Genomic DNA, 20,237 nt, shown 5'->3' on the forward strand with positions numbered 1-20,237 from the left:
CCCTCACCCCCACTCCTCACCCTCCCCACACCCACCACACTCCCCTCACCCACCCACTCCTCACCCCCCTCACCCACCACCCTCACCACCCACCATTCACCACCCTCACCCACCACCCTCACCCACCATTCACCCACCACCCTCACCACCCACCATTCACCACCCTCACCCACCCACTCCTCACCCTCACCCACCACCACCCACCATTCACCCACCACCCTCACCCACCATTCACCACCCACCCACGCGACGGACGCACTACAAATCGCTTTAAACGTTGCCCGATTGAAACAAAAAAAAGTCGTGAAGTGGTGGCGGCGGCGGTGGTGGCGGTGGTGGCAGCGCAAATCAAGAAGGCGCGAGCGTGACACCGTGAATGTTTTAAAAACAACATCAACAACAACAAACAACAACAACACAACCCCCTCTGAGCTGGCGAGCGAGGAGGGCTGCCCCCCACGCCCCTCTGCGCAGTTCAGGGAGCGGCAGCAGCAGCAGCAACAGCGCGGGAGGGCCGCGCCGCGTTCGTCTCTCCTCAGGTTCGTGGTGCGGGATTCACACCTCGACCCCCCTCCACCAAAAATACATTATCTTCACTTATTTTTCGTTAAGGTTGTTAGTATAAGCGGCGGATCCCTCGTGCGGACGAGGAGGATGAGGTTGGGAGGGGAGTTTAAACAAAAACACAGCGGGCCCGGTGTGTCCCGCGCCTCCATCTTCTCCTCATCCTCATCCTGCTGCTGTTGCATGGAGGCCGCGAGATGGCGGGGAGGGGAGGATGGTTGTTTGGTGGTTGTAGGGAGCGAGCGAGCGTGGCGTGGCCGCCTTTATATCTCTCCCTGTGTGTACGCTTTTTTTTTGTTTGGTCTTTCACCCTGCGCCTCGTGTCTGCTGCCTCCGTTCACAGCCTTTGTATGTTTCTGCGTGGCCATCTTTGTGTCTCTGGGTCTCTCTGCGTGGCCGTCTTTGTGTGTCTCTGCGTGGCCGTCTTTGTGTCTCTGTGTTTCTGCGTGGCCGTCTTTGTGTCTCTGTCTCTGCGTGGCCATCTTTGTGTCTCTCTGCTTGGCCGTCTTTGTGTCTCTGCGTGGTCATCTTTGTGTCTCTGCGTGACCATCTTTGTGTCTCTGCGTGGCCGTCTTTGTGTGTCTCTGCGTGGCCGTCTTTGTGTCTCTGTGTTTCTGCGTGGCCGTCTTTGTGTCTCTGTCTCTGCGTGGCCATCTTTGTGTCTCTCTGCGTGGCCGTCTTTGTGTCTCTGCGTGGTCATCTTTGTGTCTCTGCGTGACCATCTTTGTGTCTCTGCGTGGCCGTCTTTGTGTCTCTGCGTGGCCGTCTTTGTGTCTCTGTGTGGCCGTCTTTGTGTCTCTGTGTCTCTGCGTGGCCATCACTGTGTCTCTGCGTGGCCGTCTTTGTGTCTCTGCGTGGCCGTCTTTGTGTCTCTGCGTGGCCGTCTCTGTGTCTCTGCGTGGCCGTCTTTGTGTCTCTGTGTCTCTGCATGGCCATCTTTGTGTCTCTGCGTGGCCGTCTTTGTGTCTCTGTCTCTGCGTGGCCATCACTGTGTCTCTGCGTGGCCGTCTTTGTGTCTCTGCGTGGCTGTCTTTGTGTCTCTGCGTGGCCGTCTTTGTGCCTCTGCGTGGCCGTCTTTGTGCCTCTGCGTGGCCGTCTTTGTGCCTCTGCGTGGCCGTCTTTGTGCCTCTGCGTGGCCGTCTTTGTGTCTCTGCGTGGCCGTCTCTGTCTCTGCATGGCCATCTTTGTGTCTCTGCGTGGCCGTCTTTGTGTCTCTGTGTCTCTGCATGGCCGTATTTGTGTCTCTGCGTGGCCGTCTTTGTGTCTCTGCATGGCCATCTTTGTGTCTCTGCGTGGCCGTCTTTGTGTCTCTGCGTGGCCGTCTTTGTGTCTCTGCTTAGCCGTCTCTGTGTCTCTGCGTGGCCGTCTTTGTCTCTGCGTGGTCGTCTTTGTGTCTCTGCGTGGCCGTCTTTGTGTCTCTGTCTCTGCGTGGCCGTCTTTGTGTCTCTGTGTGGCCGTCTTTGTGTCTCTGTCTCTGCGTGGCTGTCTCTGTGTCTCTGCGTGGCCGTCTTTGTGTCTCCCTGCGTGTCCGCCTTTGTCTCTGCGTGGTTGTTCTATTCTTGTGTCTGTGTGCTTCCGTCCTCGTCTCTCTGTGTCTCGTCGGCGTGGCCGTCTTTTGTCTCAGTATTTGTCCTTCTGTGGTGTTTTCCGTCTCCACGTTGTCTCGATCCGGGTGTCTGCGAGCGTTTGTCCACGTGTTCTCTTTCCGTGTCACTTTCTCTTGTCCCGTATTTCTCGTTCACTGGCTCTTTTAAGTCGTCTCGCAGTCTCTTTGGCCTCCAAATCGTGGTCTCATTAGGGCTAAAATGTGGTCTCATTAGGGCCCTGTGTTCCTTGGGCACTCGCTTGCTCCCATCACGTCCCATTGTCCACACGCCTCTCCAGTCCCCTGTTGTGTCCATTTGTCCACCTCCCTCCCCGTGTCTTCAAAGCCTCGTTTCATTGTCTCTTTGGCCTCCAAATCGTGGTCTCATCGGGGCCCTGTGTTCCTTGGGCACTCGTTTCTCCAGTCCCCTGTTGTATCCATTTGTCCACCTCCCTCCCCATGTCTTCAAATCCCCTTTTTTGTCCCTTCGGGCTCGCTTATCATCTCGCCCTCTCGATGTCTGCATCTGGTTGGCCAGGAAGGGGGGGGGGTGTCGAGTGTGGTGGACGGATGGTGTTCATCAGGGTGAACTAGACGAAGTCCTGGCTTTGGTTGAGTCAGGCTGGGTTCACTGAGTCAGGTTGAGTCAGGTTGGGTTCAATGAGTCAGGCTTGGTTGAGTGAGTCAGGTTGAGGTTGAGTTTAGTGAGTCAGGCTGAGTTGAGTGAGTCAGGCAGGGTTGAGTGAGTCAGGCTGGGTTGAGCGAGTCAGGCTGGGTTGAGCGAGTCAGGCTGGGTTGAGCGAGTCAGGCTGGGTTGAGCGAGTCAGGCTGGGTTGAGCGAGTCAGGCTGGGTTGAGCGAGTCAGGCTGGGCTGAGTGAGTGAGGCTGGGTTGAGCGAGTCAGGCTGGGTTGAGCGAGTCAGGCTGGGTTGAGTGAGTCATGCTGGGTTGAGCGAGTCAGGCTGGGTTGAGTGAGTCATGCTGGGTTGAGTGAGTCAGGCTGGGTTGAGTAAGTCATGCTGGGTTGAGTGAGTCACGCTGGGTTGAGTGAGTCACGCTGGGTTGAGTGAGGCCCAACCGGCCGTGAGGTGGCCTGTGGACGGCATCGCATAAATGGGTTTCTCATGAATCCCACGGAGATATTTGAGCGCTAGTCCCTCGGCCGAGGCAAAACTCCTTAGTTCGTGGAATTGGCCAGACGGCCCGATGTATCGGAATCGTCCCCACAATGGTACTGAGGATTTTCTGAATTGCCGAAGGGCACAATGTTATTCTTGTTATTCGTGTTAGGCCCATTCCACGTGAAGCAATGGCCAGCCCTCCTGGATTTGCAGATCTGGGGTCGCCTTGTTGTTGTTCGTCGTCGTTCGTCCGTTGCTGGTTGTTGGTGGCGCCCTCTGGCGGCTCGGCGTGGTTGCTGGCCACCCACCCCCTGTCGTGTGCTCGTGCCGGGCCTTCATAGCTGCTACTAGCTAACAGCATTTGCCCCCAACAGTCTGTTAAGGCTATACGGGGCACCTTTGTCTGGCGTCGACGGTGTGGTGGTACAGGTGCAGGCGTTGTAGCCGCAGTTTTTACCCCAGCGGGTGTGGTGGGTGGCACGCCCGAGGCGAGGGCCGGTGGACCATGTAGTGATTTGAGGAACTCCCCAACTTCGAGAAGATTGCACTTGGAGCGAGCCGGGTCCATGAACCCTACCTGTGCGGATTTTTTTTGGGTTATGCGTCTCGTACGCGCCGCGGCGGGCATTCTCCGGGTTCCTGGTTTGCTGCCGCACGCAAACTCTGATCTGCTGGGGAATTTGACCAAACAGTCGAAATGTTCAGAGTTTCCGCTCACAATCGGTAAGATTGCAAGAGTACAGTATTTATAAATGTCAGTGTTATGATCAGACTATATGGAATCGGATACTGAGACTCATCTTCTCCGCCTCGCCACTTAAACATCGTAAAGGAAAAGTGGCAAAGAATGCTTGATTTTTGTTTTTTTAAATACACGATCCAAGCAACTGCAGTCTGTAGGTTAGCCCAAGCCAACTAGCCAGCGAGCACTACTAGCCCTCCCACTGACCCTAACCAACTGGCCAACCAGCCACTAGTAACTAACCCTCCCATTGATCTTATCCCAACTTCAAGCAGCTCAATGCAAAGGTCCCTTTTCGTCTTCTTGGTTCTTTCGGTAAAGTCACGTAGAATGAGAATGAAACAATAAAACAAAATAAGACAATAAAATTCTGTTCGCGTTTCAGTGTTGACGTTCACAGTGCCACAGGGGGTAACTTCGCCACCCACCAGCTCCCCACTATAAATCATTGCCCACCTCCTGAAAATTGTGCATTCAGTAGTAGCTATCTCCTTGCCTGCGTAGAGTGGCCAGCGTGATCTCATATTTCCTGGCGCTCAGGCTTGCTGTGTCCACGTTTCGCTCGTCCTGTGTTCAAAAATGCTGCCCTTCAGCTCTAAGCACCTTTGGTCCCTGCTGAACCACGTGGGCTTTCAGGCGGTCTGTGCCGAGCGTTGACCGTCGTCCCCCCTCGCGTGTGGATTTTCTCCAGCTTCTCCGGTTTCTGCCTCCCCCCCGCGCAAAGCCAAGCTGCTCGTGAACACAACGCGTCAAAACTAAACGATGCAGCAGGGGTCTTCTTGTGCAAGATATTCTTGATAGTCGGTGAGGATTTGGAGATGTAATGACACCACGTGCAGTGGATTCAAAACATGAAATCGTGATGATAGTCTTTACATTTTTCCCTGAGGCAATGCTTAACTCTCATTTACAGCCCTTAACCCGTGGAAGAAATTCCACATTCCTATGGCGGGGGCTATTCTATACATCCCATGGCGGAGGCTATTCTATTCCTCTCCAAGTGGTACTTATTTTTACTACCCCGGAGGGGTGATGGGCCAATTCACCCCCCCCCCGACCCAAACAGGATATGAACGCGCAACCTTTCAGCTGCGAGCCGCTCGCTCTGCCTCCGAGCGACCTGGCCAATGATGAACTCGGGCGGCATTATTGCCGTTATAATAATGTGTGTGGAAGAGAAGGTTGGTTTGAAGCGCGGTGTATTCAACAACAAATTAGCTCCCTCATGGTGAACCAAGTGAAGACATTGCCGCGTTATGACTGCCGATGATTGCCCTTGTTTTTCCCGACCGTTACTTTGCGTTGATGTGTGGCGTCGCGTAGGTTCCAGAGGTGTTCTGGGCGCCCCATTCACACTTGAAGCCGTAGGGCAGAGGCAGAGACGCTGCTGCGCTTGGTACCAAAGCGACAGGGGGGGGGGGGGTTGGTAGTGAGAGTGGTGGACAGTGGTGGGCGACAGTGCTCGCTCGCTCGAGCAGGCCGCGGTGCTCGCGAAGGCTGGGGCTCGCGCCCTTGCAGGCGGTCGTGCGTGCTGTGTACACGGCGCCCCTTGGCGCTGACCTTGGGACGTAAACCGATGTGCGCGTCGTGCAGTCAGTGTGGCCTAATCTGTCAACAGTTCCCCGTGCGCAGCGCCACTTGGCGCCATGTAGACTTATCCAGGTTCGAGTTTGGCACCGCACGGCCGTGTGGCAGCCTTTGATTTTTGTCATTTTCTCGCATTTCCGCTGCGCCATGGAGGGGTTTGTTCTGGCTCGTCATGTGTGATTTGTAAACGCCGAGTGGCGGGGCAGTGGGTTGACGTAACAGCTGTGTCGATTCTCTTTTTAATCTCTGTGCGCTCGTGGCTTTTGGCGCTGCCGGTTTTGGCGCACGGCGCCGTGCGGGTGGCGGCCCTGCTGCTGACGGTGTCGTGTTTATCTCTTCTCTGCAGTTGTTGAGAGAATTTCTTTAGGTTGGCTGGCAGCGTCAGCCAGCAAAGGAGCATTCCTCCCCCGTCGCACGCGCCCCGTGCTCTCGTGGCCTCGTGCTCTCGCAGGTAAGTGGCGCAAGCACAGCTCCCACGGACGCCAGCTCCATACACACGGCCGCGCAGAAATCGCCGTGCGCGCATCCACGGGGCTTCCAAAAGCGGCAGCTACCCGCCGCGGTTTGTGCCCAGGCACCGGCGCAAGGAGAGACCAAGGGTTCGGTCGTGCGCCGTGCCGGCGTTAGTCGTAGGTGCTCGCCGAGGGCGCTTGCCGCGGCGGCGGTTGTGGCCTGGTGAGACAGTTCTTGTGCGAGACTGCGGCTGTGATCCATCGCATGGATCAAAAAGCCGCCATACACCGCGGTAAATGCATCTCAGAATAAGAATCTGTATTTGCACACCTAGGGCTGCGCATTGCGTGCTGTCCCGTATGCGTTTTAAGAGCTCGCTCTCGGTGACAAAACTGGTGTTACATGCTAGAGTGCCATAATGATACATCTGACCGAGCTTTCAAGCCTATTTTATCATTAATCAAGCTAAACACTTGTGTTGGACGGACTGGGACACCGCATAGCTACATATCTACAAGATAGGAGCTGATGTTTGGTTTCTTGGTTCCAGTTGACAATAATATAGTGCGGCATGTCAGTTGGGACCTTCCATAGTGTTGTCTCTACACAATGGTTTCGTGTCAGGATTTTGAACGTCAGGTTGCTGGTAGGTCGGTCATCCAGCTAAGATGATGTTCAATGGAGCATATGTATGTGCATTTAAGTCTGTTGCTTAGAAAAGCCTCACGGACTCTTTTTCAGGAGGGTCATTGCGAAGGTTTTTCGCACTAGGAGTCGATGTTGCTGATGTGTAATCCCTGTTGAGTGACTGGCAGGTAATTGTTCAGCATTGGGATGTTTTGGCCAAACATGGTTGCATTAATTGTTGTTTTTTTAAGCTATGGGAAGAAAAACCGGAGGCCCATGCCGTACAAGAAGAGAACATAGAAACTCCACACGGAATGACACTTGAGTCAGGATTTAAACAGGTCCTTCTTGCTGTAATGCGCGAGTTTTAGTACTTGCCCCACCTTGGCACCCATATGTTCGGCAGAGTAAAACTCACGGTCGTGGCTTGGTCAGTTGACCCGCACCTCTGGTGAGAACGGTTGGGCTACGTACGGTGCGAAAGAAGTTAAGCGCACGTACATTATGACTGCAACATTTTGAGCAGGGTATATAGGCAGATGTCTCACAGTGTGAGGCTTTCCCCCTCAATTTAAGGAATTCAACAAATGCCCTTCATGAGGAGCGGGTCTATGTTGGCTGTGCGTTGGTATTGCACCGGTGCGGGTTTGAGCATGTGATCTCCTGTGCCTGGGTGCTTCCCTTCCCCTCACTACAGCTGTACACTTAAACTGCCTGAAGCAAAGCATTGCCTTGTCTGCCACTTCATCTGTTCGAAGATTTTCCTTGCCTGTCTGTTTGCCACTGGTCCCGGTGTCTTTAACAACCGGAATTGGTGCCCGAGTGCTTATGGGCGTTGGTGCTGCCCATCCCATTGAGGCCGATGTTTACACGAATGGTGTGTGGGTTCTGTTTGAATTCACGTTGCGTTTTTTTAAATCGTTGGCTGTGCGGAGGCTTTCCAAGAACGCCGTAGCTTTGTCGCCGTGCTCCTTGTACATGTTTTGTCTTTGGCCGGGATGAGGTGCTCCTTGAACAAGATAGCGCTGTAGTCTCTTTCTCTCTATTTATCTGGTGCCTTAGATGCTCCTCTTAAATTTTGCACCGTAATATTTTTTTCGGATGATGCGACACCGGATGCCTATCTCCCCGACGGAATATTTTCACCGTTGCCGGGTTTGGGTTCGTGTGCCGCGCGAGCTTTCTAGAAAATTGCATTGGGTCCCGTCACGAGTTGTGAACTTGCAAAGGAAATGCCGCTGCTGCTGCTGCGCTATATGTAGATCGTGGTAACAGTCGGCGGGTGCCCATTTGAAACAGGCCACCAGTGCCCAGACAGCACTTGACGGCGTGCGCCTGTATGAGTTCTCCAGTAACTCCAACATAACTCTTTATTGCTGACATTTGATATCTACGTTTACATGAAAAGTGATTTTACTGGCAGAGATGCGATTAAAAAATATTATTGGCAAGTCAGAGCCTTCTCATTGCTTCGGATGCGATGCCAGGATCATTGACGCCAGTGCGGTTTGTTAAGTCAGTTTAACATTTAGGCTTTCACGAGCAATATTCATAAATGTGTCGTAACCCTCCACCACCCGACACAGCCAGTAAGGTTTGTCGTGTAAACAAAACGTGCCAATTAGTTTGCTATTTCAGCCCACCAGTGTGTTGGAGAGTAAAGCCACAACATTTACAATTTGAATGACGTTACGGTGGTAATTACATCCAGCATCATCTGGCAATTTGTTGAGTGTTGAGCTTTAAACTGTTGCCATTTACACCTTTAATTATAGTCCATTGTCACGTCAGTGTTTAACCAGACATTTCTGAGAGGGTGAGATATGATAAAACCTTGAATCGTAATGAATAACGGGTGATGGACATAGTCTAGCGGTAGCACCGCCGCCCACTTGTTGCAGAGGTTCACGGTTCAACTCCGGGCTGCCCTGATTAACGCCGCAGTGAGCGTATTAACCGTAATAACACTGCTCCACGCCGTCTTGCTTCACAGTTGACGTTAAAGATCACGTGATGTTATTAGCAAGGGGAGGCCCAATGTGTTTCCGGGGTTTTGGTCCAAATGAGCTAAAATTTGGAAAAATTACACCGCAAATCGCTCGGTTGAAGTATACTTAGCAGTCATCGTGAAAACTCGGCGGGAGCCTCCTGAAAAAGAGTCGGTGAGGCTTACACCGGGTAAACACGGGTAACAATAATGAACGATACGGTTTAGTTTTCAGGTCCATACAGCATACAGCCATTAGTGATGGGACTTTGTAGGATGAGCATTGAGATATATAAGGGCAGGGGGTGACCAATAAGGTCTGAATTGGTCTGTAATAAGGTAGGGCACTGATAAAGGCTTAACGGGTATGTATAGTAGTGTGTAGTGTATAGGATGAACGTTGAGATTTATAATGGTACGGGGTGACCAATAAGGTTTGAATTGGTCTGTAATAAGGGAAGAAGTGATAACGGGTTTACGGGTATGGGCAGATGCACCAGCTGTGCCTCCATACATCCCCACATTCACCAACCCGCAATGAATAGGGTGAAGAAGTCGGGTTGACAGGTATGCGTGTGGGATGACGTATTTGACGGAGTACAAGCTGCCGTTTACCTCCACGGCTGTTTATTCGCCATGCGCCTTTATTCGAGGTGTTTAGGCGACAACTCGATGCTCTGCACATCCAAAGTGCATGTTACTGTGAGGTGGCCGCTGCTGCTTCCGGCTCTGCCTCTGTGTAATGGGGAGGTTAGATGTGTGATGTATATTGAACTTCTTTCGCACCGTGCGAATCGGTGACGTGTGCTGTCCTCCCTTTACAGTGGAGCTCTGCTTGCTAGCAGACCGCATTCTACCGGCTTCCCGTGGTGTTGACAAAGCTGGGATCAGCGCCTTGCGTCTGCTTTAAGCCTCGGTGGTGCCCACATCCCCGCACGTCGGGGGTGTAGATGTAATCATTATTAATCATTAGTAATTCATATTCTTAGCTCTTTCGGTAAAGTCACGTTGAAGGGAAACAATGAAATAATAAAATATATATAAAGCAATATATATTTTATTATTTTATTGTTTCCCTTCAACGTGACTTTACCGAAAGAGCTAAGAATATGAATTACTGCAGTCACGAAAGCTTTAAATCAAAATCATTATTATTGTTGCGCTCATTTACCCTGGAAAGCCTCGCTGAGTCTTGTGACTTGGTCAGGAGGGTCCTACCAAGTTTTGGCAGTCGAGAGGCGGTGTTTGCTTTGTTATTCCAATAGAGTATATTTCCCAGCACACTACGGACCGCCACTTGGCGAAAGACGTCACGGGATCTTCAACGTTCACTGTGAAGCGGGCAATCTCTCCAGTATTGATCCGGCGAGACTACTGCATTTGAACCCTGAACCTCTGTGACAGGTGGAAAATCGGCTACTGCTAGGCCACGTCATTGCCCAGAAGAAGGGGCCCCGCGTGACGTAGAAGCCCAACACTCCTTGATACATTCACACGCATTTCTCCCGTTTACCCCAAATCCTTAATCCGGGTGTGGGAATCAATACAAATATCGCCGCCGGTCATTCACACCCTCCACGGTGATTCCTCATCTCATGGGTCCCCTATCCTTTGTCCACCTTGTGTGGTGGTCTTCTCCTAGGCCTTGATCCGCTTGCTTTCTCCTGCAGGACTCTTGCGGGCATCCCTGTTATCCGCCATTCTCAATCGGTGGCCCAGTCAGCTTAGTCTACTTGCCTCCACCTGTCGCTGAAGCCTGCGTTCACGAGCCCTACATTCTGTCTCGCGCATTGCGCAAAGTGTAAAATTCAAGTTGAAGTTGTCTTGGCGGTAGCGTGCAAGTCAACATTTAACAACTCGCCATGCTCATCATGATCACTGGCTAAAAGCAGCCGGTTGTTTTGGGCAAAGGACCTTCTTGAGAGTCTCTTCCTGCTGTGGCTTTTGTGATCTGGCAAGAACGCATTGGAACGAGCAGTGTCCCTTTAAAGAACAAGACTCTTTGTCCGCCACAAGGCCGTGTTGAAAATGTTATAAAGGTGGTGGCACGGTTATTTGAACTCTTGCATTATTTTGTTGTGCTCTGTAATGTAATCACATTGTACCGCTGTGCAGAAAGTACTGCATGCTGACATTTCGTGAAAGGCATTTCGCATGCGGTGGTGCCTCGTAATGATGTGAAAAGGGGTTACAGCGTCGAATCATCGGTGGAACTGCTGAATGTTGCTTCGCTCGTTGCCGGTGTGACACAAGTTTCTCATTGTGCAGAGTTGCGCCGTGTGGCCGTGTGCTGGATTTGCCGTGCCGTGTGTACGGTTTTGCAAGAACAATTAGAAATGTTATGATTTACTAATTTATCCAGGAGAGCCACCCTGAGCTGTAGGACTCTCTTTCAGGAGGGTCCTGTATTGTGTTTAAAAATGTTTTTCAGTCAGTTAATGCATTTTTACACATGGGAGGAACCGGTGCACCTGGAGAAAACCCACGCCCGCCAATTAGGGCAGCACTCTATCCCCGTACAGATGGAAACGGTCCACTTGCTGTGCTGCCTTTTGCTGGTTGAGCCAGGATATGGCACCTCCTCGATGCCCTCGGAAAGAGTTTCACAACGACGTGTGTGCGATGATCCACCGACCCTTGCCACAGTGCCGGATTACAGTTCGCGTGCATAGCCGCCACCGCCTGGCTGACGAACAACGGCAGCGTTGCCACAGTGGTTGTTCATGAGTCCCGCGTGTATACATGAAAGGCACATGGTCGATGCCGCTGCACCACCCTCCAGCGGGGGGAGGGGGGGGTGTGCCACTGAGCAGGAGCGATGGCGCCTTCTTGGCGAATTGTCGCGCGATTTAAAGGTACCTCCTTAAGCACGGCGACGGTCAACGTTGACCGCAGCCGACTCGTGTATTGTGGCGTGTGAATTCGCACGTGGCACCGCGCATTTGAGCGTCTGTGAAAAAAGGTGCTTCATAGCTCATCGTATTTTTCCAGGGTGAATAAGATTCTGATAAAGATTGCGATCGTTCTCATATCACCGCGGGTGGTGGGAGCGACGCTGGCGGGCCTCGCCCGTCTCTCACCCCCCCACCCCCCACCACCATGCGCTACCTCCACCGCCACTTATGTGCGTGGTGCGTGCGTGTGTCATTCTTGCTGCTGCAGGTGTGCGAGACGACTGGCAGGCCGGGCGGGCGCGTGAGAGACAGAGCGCCATGGCGGTGGTGATTCGCCTTCAGGGCTTGCCCATGGTGGCCGGCACGATGGACATCCGCCAGTTCTTCTCGGGGCTCAGCATCCCGGACGGCGGCGTGCACATCGTAGGCGGCGAGCAGGGCGAGGCCTTCATCATGTTCGCCACGGACGAGGACGCGCGCCTCGGCATGATGCGCAACGGCGGCTCCATCAAGACCTCCAAGATCTCGTTGCTGCTCAGCAGCAAGAGCGAGATGCAGAATGTGATTGAGCAGAGTCGGCGCCGATACGAAGTGGGCAGCTCGGTGGGGGGTAGTGACCCAGGTCCCGGCGGCGGGCGGCCCGTCGGTGGTGGTGGTGGTGGTGGCGGCGGCGGTGGGGGGGGTGGGGGTGGCGGGGGAGGAGGAATGTCCCGCGTGGGCACTGTGACGCCTCCGCAGTCCGTTATGGGCTCTGCCATGCCCCCCCCGGGGGTTGGGGTGGGAGGGGGCCCCCCTCCCCCAATGACGGACAAAGCAGTGAACCCCAGCATGCCAGGGGGTGTTATGGGTGCCAACATGCCGCCCCCTAACCAGTCGCCATTCTCGGCCCCGTCAGGTTTCAATGTTCCCCCCCCTCCGCTACCCCCTGGGCCCCCGTTTCCCCCCGCCCCCTTTATGCCCTCTCTCCCTCCTCCCATGTCGAACAGGCCCCCACCCCCCATGTCCAGCGGGCCTCCTCCCATGCCTCCCATGGCCCCCCTGGGGGGCGACGGCATTAGCCGCAAAGTGAACGGCTCCGGCATGGCCACGGGCGGCTCCGCGATATCAAGTGGCACCGGCGGTACCGGCTACGGCTTCGGTTCATCGTCAGGTTCCGGCTATGGCATGGGGTCATCATCGTCAGGTTCCGGCTATGGCATAGGGTCATCGTCGTCATCTTCCGGCTACGGCTTTGGGTCATCAGGTTCCGGCTACGGCTTAGGTTCAGCATCGAGTTCCGGATATGGCACAGGGTCCTCCTCGGGCTCCGGTTACGGTGCTAGTGGCTCGGGCAGCTCCGGGTTCAACATGGGCGGTGGCCCACTATCGCTGGGAGCCATGCCCATGAGTGGCACCGGCGGTCCCGACGGCCCAGGCTCACGCTATGGGGATGGGCCCAGTAAAGGCTTTGGGGTGTCCGGAGGTGGCACCGGTTACGCGGGAGGAGGACTCTATGGGTCCTCGGGTTTCTCCCACTCCGGCGCTGGTGGTTCCTCCGGCTCATCCAGTAGTGGCTATAGCAAGGGCTCTAGCTTCAGTGGAGGAGCCTCTGGCGGTGGCTCCATGGCCTACGGCAGCTCGGGCCTCGGTGGGTCGCCCATGGGCTTTAGCAGCTCTGGGCAAAATGACCCCAACCTGAATCTTGGTGCTGGCAGTTCCAGCAGTAATCGCAGTCATTCAGGTATGGGTCCTGGCGGTCCTGGTCTGGGTTCCAGTATGGGTCCTGGCATGGGCCTTGGTGGTTCTGGTTTAGGACCGAGTGGACCATCTATGGGTTCCAGTATGGGCCCAGGTGGTCCTGGTATGAGTTCCAATATGGGTTCCAGCATGGGCTCTGGTAGTCATGGCATGGGCCTTGGTGGTTCTAGTATAGGCCCTGGTGGTCATGGGGTTGGCCACGGTGGTTCCAGTTTGCGTCCTGGTGGTTCTGATATGAGCTTTGGTGGTACAAATACAGGTCCTAGTGGCTCTATGAACCTCGGTGGTTCCAGTACAGGTCCTGGTGGTCCTGGTATGGGTTCTGGTATGGGTTCCGGTATGGGTTCCAGTATGGGTTCTGGTATGAGTTCCGGTGGTACTAGCATGGGATCCAGTTTGGGTTCTGGTGGTCCTGGTCTGAGCCTTGGTGCTTCTGGTTTGGGTCCAGGTATGCGACCTGGCATGAGTCTTAGTGATTCTGGAATGGGGCGCAGTGGTTCTAGTATGGATCGTAGTTTTTCTGGAATGGGCCCTGGTGGTCTGAGTATGGGCCCTGGTGGACCTGGAATGGGTTCTAGTATGGGCCCGGGTGGTTCCAGAATGGGCTCGGGTGGTTCCAGTATGGGCCCGGGCGGTTCCAGTATGGGCCCGGGCGGTTCTAGTATGGGCCCGGGCGGTTCCAGTATGGGCCCGGGCGGTTCCAGTATGGGCCCGGGCGGTTCTAGTATGGGCCCGGGCGGTTCCAGTATGGGCCCGGGCGGTTCCAGTATGGGCCCGGGCGGTTCCAGTATGGGCCCGGGCGGTTCCAGTATGGGCCCGGGCGGTTCCAGTATGGGCCCGGGCGGTTCCAGTATGGGCCCTGGTCGTTCCAATATGGGCCCTGGTGGGTCCAATATGGGCCCTGGTGGGTCCAATATGGGCCCTGGTGGGTCCAATATGGGCCCTGGTGGGTCCAATATGGGCCCTGGTGGGTCCAATATGGGCCCTGGTGGGTCCAATATGGGCCCTGGTGGGTCCCATATGGGTCCTGGTGGGTCCCATATGGGCCCCGGCGGGTCCAATATGGGCCCCGGCGGGTCCTATATGGGCCCCGGCGGGTCCAATATGGGCCCCGGCGGGTCCAATATGGGCCCCGGTGGGTCCAATATGGGCCCCGGTGGTTCCGGCATGGGCCCTGGTGGTTCCGGCATTGGCCCTGGTGGTTCTGGCATGGGCCCTGGTGGTTCCGGCATGGGCCCTGCTGGTTCCGGCATGGGCCCTGGTGGTTCCGGCATGGGTTCTGGTGGTCCCGGCATGAGCCGTAGTGGTTCCAGTTTTGGTCCTGGTGGCTCAGGTTTGGGTTCTGGCTTACCCAGCATGAGTCGTAGTGGACCCCCCGGCTTAAATCAAGGTGGCTCGAATATGGGTTATAGTGGATTTAACATAGACACCAGTGACAAGGGTCTACGAGGTTCGAGCATGGGATTCGGTAACTCTCCTTCGAGTAGTGGTCTTAGTTTAGGTCACGGTGGCTCTCCTTCCACTGGTGGGTCCAGCATGGGTTTTGGAAGTTCCTCTTTGGGCAGTGGCAGTTCGATGAGTCAGGTTGGACCCAGCAGGAATTACAATTCCAGCTCAGCCCCGAGCGGCCCGGGCTTGGGTCAAGGCATCTCCGGCATGGGTTTCTCTAGTTCTCTTAGCAGCGGCCCTGTTATGGGACAGAGGCTTCCTACGATGGGTGGCTCGGCTGTTGGTGGTGGCGGTGGTGGTGCAGGCGTTGGCTTCGGTGGCTCCGTGCAGAACACAGGCCCTAGTATGGGATTCCACGGTTCTTCTATGGGCAGTCCGAGCGGTGGGCTGGGCAGCTCCGGCCATTCTGGAGGCAGGCCGGCTGCGAATCATGGCGGCAGCGGCCGCGTATCTCGCTTTGAGGACAACTTGCCCAGCCCCGTCGGGGGATTCTCCGGCCCGGGGCGAGGGCCTGGATCGGCACCGTCCCTCCTAAGGCCCAGCCTGGAGCCGCCGCCCGTCAGGGGCCTTCCTTCCACCGGTGTTCCTGGCTCTTCACTAGGCCAGCCCATGCCTCCCGGCGCTGCAGGGGCGCTGTTTGGCGATCCGCGTTTCGCCGGCCCCGGCCCGGCCTACGGCTGTGGAGAGCAGGGGTCCGGCTTCCCTTTCTCGGCCAGAGGTGGCCAAGGAGGCGGCGCCAGCTTGGCGAATTTGTCAGACGGTGGCCGCGGCAGCAGATTAATGTCTGGCAATGACGGGGTGGGCACACTGAGCCCCTTGCCTCCGATAAATGCGGACGACCTTTACGTGCGTCTCGTGGGGCTGCCCTTCTGGGTCACCAGGCAGCACGTGCTCGACTTCTTCGCGGGTCTGGCGGTGGACGGCGTGGTGCTCGGGCACGACGGGGACTCATTCCGCTCCACGGGAGACGGCTTCGTCAAGTTCCACCGCACACGCGACGCAATCGAGGGCATGAAGCGGCACCAGCAGCGCATGGTGAACAAGCCCGTGGAGGTGCACCCGGCGACCGAGCGCGAGTGGCTGTGCGCCGCCAAGAACTTTGGCGGGCCCGAGCCGCCGCAGAAGGAGGCGCAGGCGGGAACACAGGCCCCGTTGCTGCACCTGCCGATGGGCCGCGAGCACAAGCGCCCGTGCTCGCAGTCGCCGTCCCACTCCCCCAAGAAGGGGCGCTCGCGTTCCCCGTGCAGGGATCGCTCCCCCTCGCCCGACGAGCACGGGCTCTGCGTGCAGATCCGAGGCTTCCCCTTGAACGCCGACAAGTTCACGGTGCTCAAGTTCCTCGGCCGGCAGGAGATTCGGGAAGAGAGCCTCATCCTGGTGCCTGAGGGCGGCACGGTGAAGGCGTGTGTGGAGTGCAAATCTGACTACGACATGCGCTCTATCTTGCGTCGCGACAAGTCGTACGTGGGCAACAATTTCCTGACCGTGCGGCCCATCCAGAAGTGGTTCCTTGAGAGGCTCCACGGGGAGAAGATGAAGGAGAAGGGCGGTGGTGGTGGTGGTGGTGGCGGCGGTGGCGGCGGCGGCGAACGCCTAGAACCCAAGAAGCCCGAGCCGGTCCCGAGCGAGACCAGCATGTGCTACTACCTGCACCTGAGCAATATCCCCTGCAGTGCCACCAAGGACGACCTGATGTGTTTCTTCAAAGGGCACGATCTGTCGGATGAGGGCATTCAGATTCTGCGCAACAAGAACGGAGAGACCATTGGGCAGGCCATGCTGCAGTTCCGCAGCATGGAGGCAGCCGGCAAGGCCACATCTCTCAACCGCAGCCTGATTGGGGGCCGGGAGGCCATCATCAGGGTGGTGAGCCACGCCGAGATGCTGGCCATAAAGGCAAACCCTGGCAGCGAGGGGAAGGCGGCAGGGCCGGAAAAGCAGCAGGAGGGACAGGGACCCGACAGAAAGCCCGGGACAGCTGCCGCTGTCGGACCCGGGGGATTCCCAGACAGAGGATTTTTCCCAGGGGGCCCCAGACCCCCCATGACTGGACCCCCTCCATTCTGCGGCCCTAATTTCCGGGGTCCCCCTCCTCCGCTCCCTCCCTTCATGTCAAGACCTCCTCTTTTCCCACCCGGCGATAGTGCGGGCGTATTTGGCAAAAACTTTGGCGGGCCACTCGGCGGGGGTGGTGGCGGTGGAGGTGGTGGGGGCGGCGGTGGGGGCGGCGGTGGCGGCGGCGGCGGCAACAGTGGCAGTAATGTGAACTTATCAGAAGGCTTTGCTGGCAGTCACGGGGGAGCCCCGTTCTGCAAGGCGGGCCAGGATGCGGGGCCGCCAGATAGGCCCAGTGGCCCTGGCATGGGCGGGGTCCCCCAGCCTCGTGGCATCGTGAGACTCAAGAACCTCCCGCGCGTCGTGAACCAGAGTGAGATCCTGGACTTCTTCTATGGCTACCGCGTGATCCCTGAATCGGTGAACATGCAGGTGCCGGGAAGCGCTCTCGTCTCCTTTGAGACGACCGGCGAGGCCATGGCAGCCGTAAAGGAGTTGAACGAGCGGCCGATCGGCGTCCGCAAGGTGCGGCTCTGTCTGGTGTAGTCGGCATCTCCGTCCCACCGCCGCCACCCCGCAGCAGGGGGAGCAGGGGCAACAGGGGCGTGCGAGGTGTCGCCACAGCAACCGTCAAAGCAATTGCTTGTCCCCCCCCCGCCCCCCTGCAGTATGGAAGTGGGGGAAGCCTGCCGCTCACCGTGGGGTTAATTAATTCTGCCTGCGTTCCACGCGTAATAATATCATAGGTTTGCAATTATGATGAGCATTGGTCAAGGTGAGCGATGCGGGATTTGTATAAGCATGGAGTCTTCTGAGTCTTTTTCTTTTCTCCTTGTATTTTTGAGAGCTGCCGAGTTGGGTGGTTTTGGCCATTGTTGGGCGCTCGTGCCGATGGCTGCAGCGTTTGGGTCTCTGGTGGTCGCCAGTGTAGCCAGGACCTACTGGCAGGATAGCGCCGGCGAGATAGTTGAGCGATGTGTGCAGCGTGAGGGCGTGTTTGGACCGTTATGTCCACGGTGCTGGGAGCACCGTACCCTGTGTGTGTGTCCCCCCCTCCCCATTGCCCTCTTCCACCCCCCCCCTCACCCTGTCACGTCTTACCTGTTCCACGGATATTTTGTGGCCGTTTTGTATGTATGTTGAACTTCTTTCGCACCGTATGTAGCCAACCGTGCTCATCGGAGGTGCGGGGAATTGAAGGTGCGGGGGAATCGGAGATTCTCTTCGTACAGCTGTGAGTGGAGGTTGTGTGTGTGTGTGTGCATTGAAAAGTGCAGTGTGGATGCCTTGTGGTCTGCCATGAGTCCTGGTCATTGGATCATCTTGCGAAAGTCTTAATGTGGATAAACACGGATGTCCTTGGCGTTTTATATGAATCTGCAGTGTGCTTCTGACGGTTTTCGAGTGTTGACGTGTTGCCATGTGTGAGGTGGCCCCGCAGCGGACGTACGTGCGTGTGTGCGTGCGTGTGTACGTGCGTGCGAGTGCGTGCGAGTGCGTGCGTTGGGCAAAGACAGAGCGGCAGTGGGGGAGCGATAGTGTAGCGGTTCGCGCGCTGCGCTACGAACCCAATGACCCGAGTTCAATTCCCGCTCACGGGCCAACACGAGTGACGATTATCTGAACCGGTCCTGGGACTCCCCGAGGTCGACTCGGCCTCAAATGACTACCTGTTGCGGTGTGTAAGGACTCCCACTCGTTGTACCGTGCCGGCTTTCATAGGAGCTCGCTAACAGCACTTGCCCCAACAGTCGGTTCAGGCTGTAAGGGAGGTGGGGGACGGTCTTTGTGCTGGGCAGAGTTTCCGTACGAGCCCTAAACGCCGTGGTGATCGGGAGGGCGCTGCCGCCGTGGCCACAGCCGGCGTTCCGCGATGATGCGCCGAGCCCTCCATGTGGTGTTGCTGCGTTTACATCCTGCGCGCTTCGAGCGTACGTGACGAGTGGTGGCGCGCCACGACGAACGATAATCAAGTGAAAAACGTCCTGCGCGTTTGAAACGTCCTGCGCCTTTGTGGAATGTGAATCATGTGGGTTTTTACACACCAATTATGCGTACTGCCCCCCCTACCCCCCGCCACGAGCGTTTTTACAGGTTGCGCTTATGTTGTGTGGCCGACTGTGCGACCGCGCGTCGTTTGCGAGTGTGCGAGCGCTGTCGGCCCCTGGTCTGGTTGACAAGTGATGATGTGACGCCAATTGCTGCCCGTGTTGACCTAAGGGTAGCTTGACACTACAAGGCTCTCGTTTTCTCGCCGTGTTTTGACGATGTTTTCTTTCTCTAATTTAAACTGTGTAATCGTTTCCCTTTCGTTGATTGTTTTGTTGTTGTGTAGTTTTTTTTATTTCTCTGCGTTTTTATTTCCCTGGCGTGTGTTGTGTGCGCGCGTGCGTGCTCGCGTTTTGGACACTGTATTCCCATCTCTGCCAGTGATGATGAGGGATTCGTTGTGCGTCGTCGTCCCAAAGGCAAACGTGGGGGATATGAAGCCCTCCATAACCTCATGTTTTGCCCCCCCCCCACCCCACCCTTTGACACCTTACCTGTCCAAAAGAGTTCTTTGCTGGGGGAACGCAACCCTTCTTCTAGCGTTGAGAGAGATGTAAAACGAGTGTACGTTTTAACAGCGGATAGCATTTACGAGGATTTAGAAGGTGCGGTTGTGTTTTTTTTTATTTCATTGTCGCGTAAGAGACGCGTGCCGCTGGAGGGTTTGTGAGTGACGGGTCGGGGGGGGGGGGAGGAGGAGGGGGGGGGGCTGGGGGATGTGATGCGGAGTCTTCCTCCCTCTCATGGCCAAGGCGTGACGGCATTTCACCGCGACCGCACCGGTGAACGTTGACCAACAAGCTCCGTTCCACGTGGGTCCTGCTGAAGTGAGCTAAACTGTGTGCATTTTTTTTTTACTTGTACATGATTGCATCAAGTCTGTATTAAAAGAGGAAAAAAAATACACCCCCTAAACTAATAATAAAAGGCTTTGCTGTGCTCTCCCTGCTGACGGGTGCCTGGGTTTGCTTGTGCGGCGTCGACGCACGGGCCCCAACCGCTTCGGCCGGGGCCTGAGGCCGAGGGCTGCGTGCGAGGTTTCCCTCTGTGGAGCCCTCGGTGAGGGCTGTCCCGTGGGCGTCCTGCGTGGGCGTCCTGCGTGAGCGTCGCGTGAGCGTCATGCGCGGGGTGTCCTGCGCGGGCGGCGTCCTGCGTGCGTGAGTGTCCTGCGTGAAGTGGGCGTCCTGCGTGAAGTGGGCGTCCTGCGTGAGCGAGCGCCCTGAGCTAGCCTGGCGTGTTCGCCTCCTGTAGAAGGAGTTAGGCGGACTTTGGATTTTATTTTCATCGTGTCGTGAAACGCGATGTAGTTTTTGTTCCGCTTCCGTTATCCATCGATTGCAATTGGGAACGTAACCGTCGCATCGGGTGGCAGAAGCGGCGCGCGCCGC

General features: G+C 56.2%; 1 protein-coding gene across 2 annotated transcripts; it reads left to right on the forward strand.

Moving 5' to 3' along the window:
- Nucleotides 1-115: 115 nt before the first annotated feature.
- Nucleotides 116-19,791, forward strand: LOC116956013 (uncharacterized). 2 transcript variants are annotated; one of them, XM_032977401.2, is made up of 3 exons: nucleotides 116-539; nucleotides 5,945-6,049; nucleotides 11,828-19,791. In XM_032977401.2, exon 3 carries the CDS (start codon nucleotides 11,878-11,880, stop codon nucleotides 17,344-17,346), a length of 5,469 nt encoding a protein of 1,822 aa, XP_032833292.2. In that variant the 5' UTR covers nucleotides 116-539; nucleotides 5,945-6,049; nucleotides 11,828-11,877; the 3' UTR covers nucleotides 17,347-19,791. The 2 variants fall into 2 exon arrangements, with proteins under 2 accessions (XP_032833292.2, XP_032833294.2); XM_032977403.2 differs by lacking the exon at nucleotides 5,945-6,049.
- Nucleotides 19,792-20,237: the final 446 nt, after the last annotated feature.

This window comes from Petromyzon marinus, chromosome 63 (assembly GCF_048934315.1).
Source record: "Petromyzon marinus isolate PM22_M1 ecotype Great Lakes invasive population chromosome 63, UKy_Petmar_22M1.pri1.0, whole genome shotgun sequence".
NCBI classification, from domain to species: Eukaryota; Metazoa; Chordata; class Hyperoartia; order Petromyzontiformes; family Petromyzontidae; genus Petromyzon; species Petromyzon marinus.

Excerpts from the sequence above, each read along its gene's own strand:
- LOC116956013 (XM_032977401.2), top strand. The coding sequence starts at position 11,878 with ATGGCGGTGGTGATTCGCCTTCAGGGCTTGCCCATGGTGGCCGGCACG.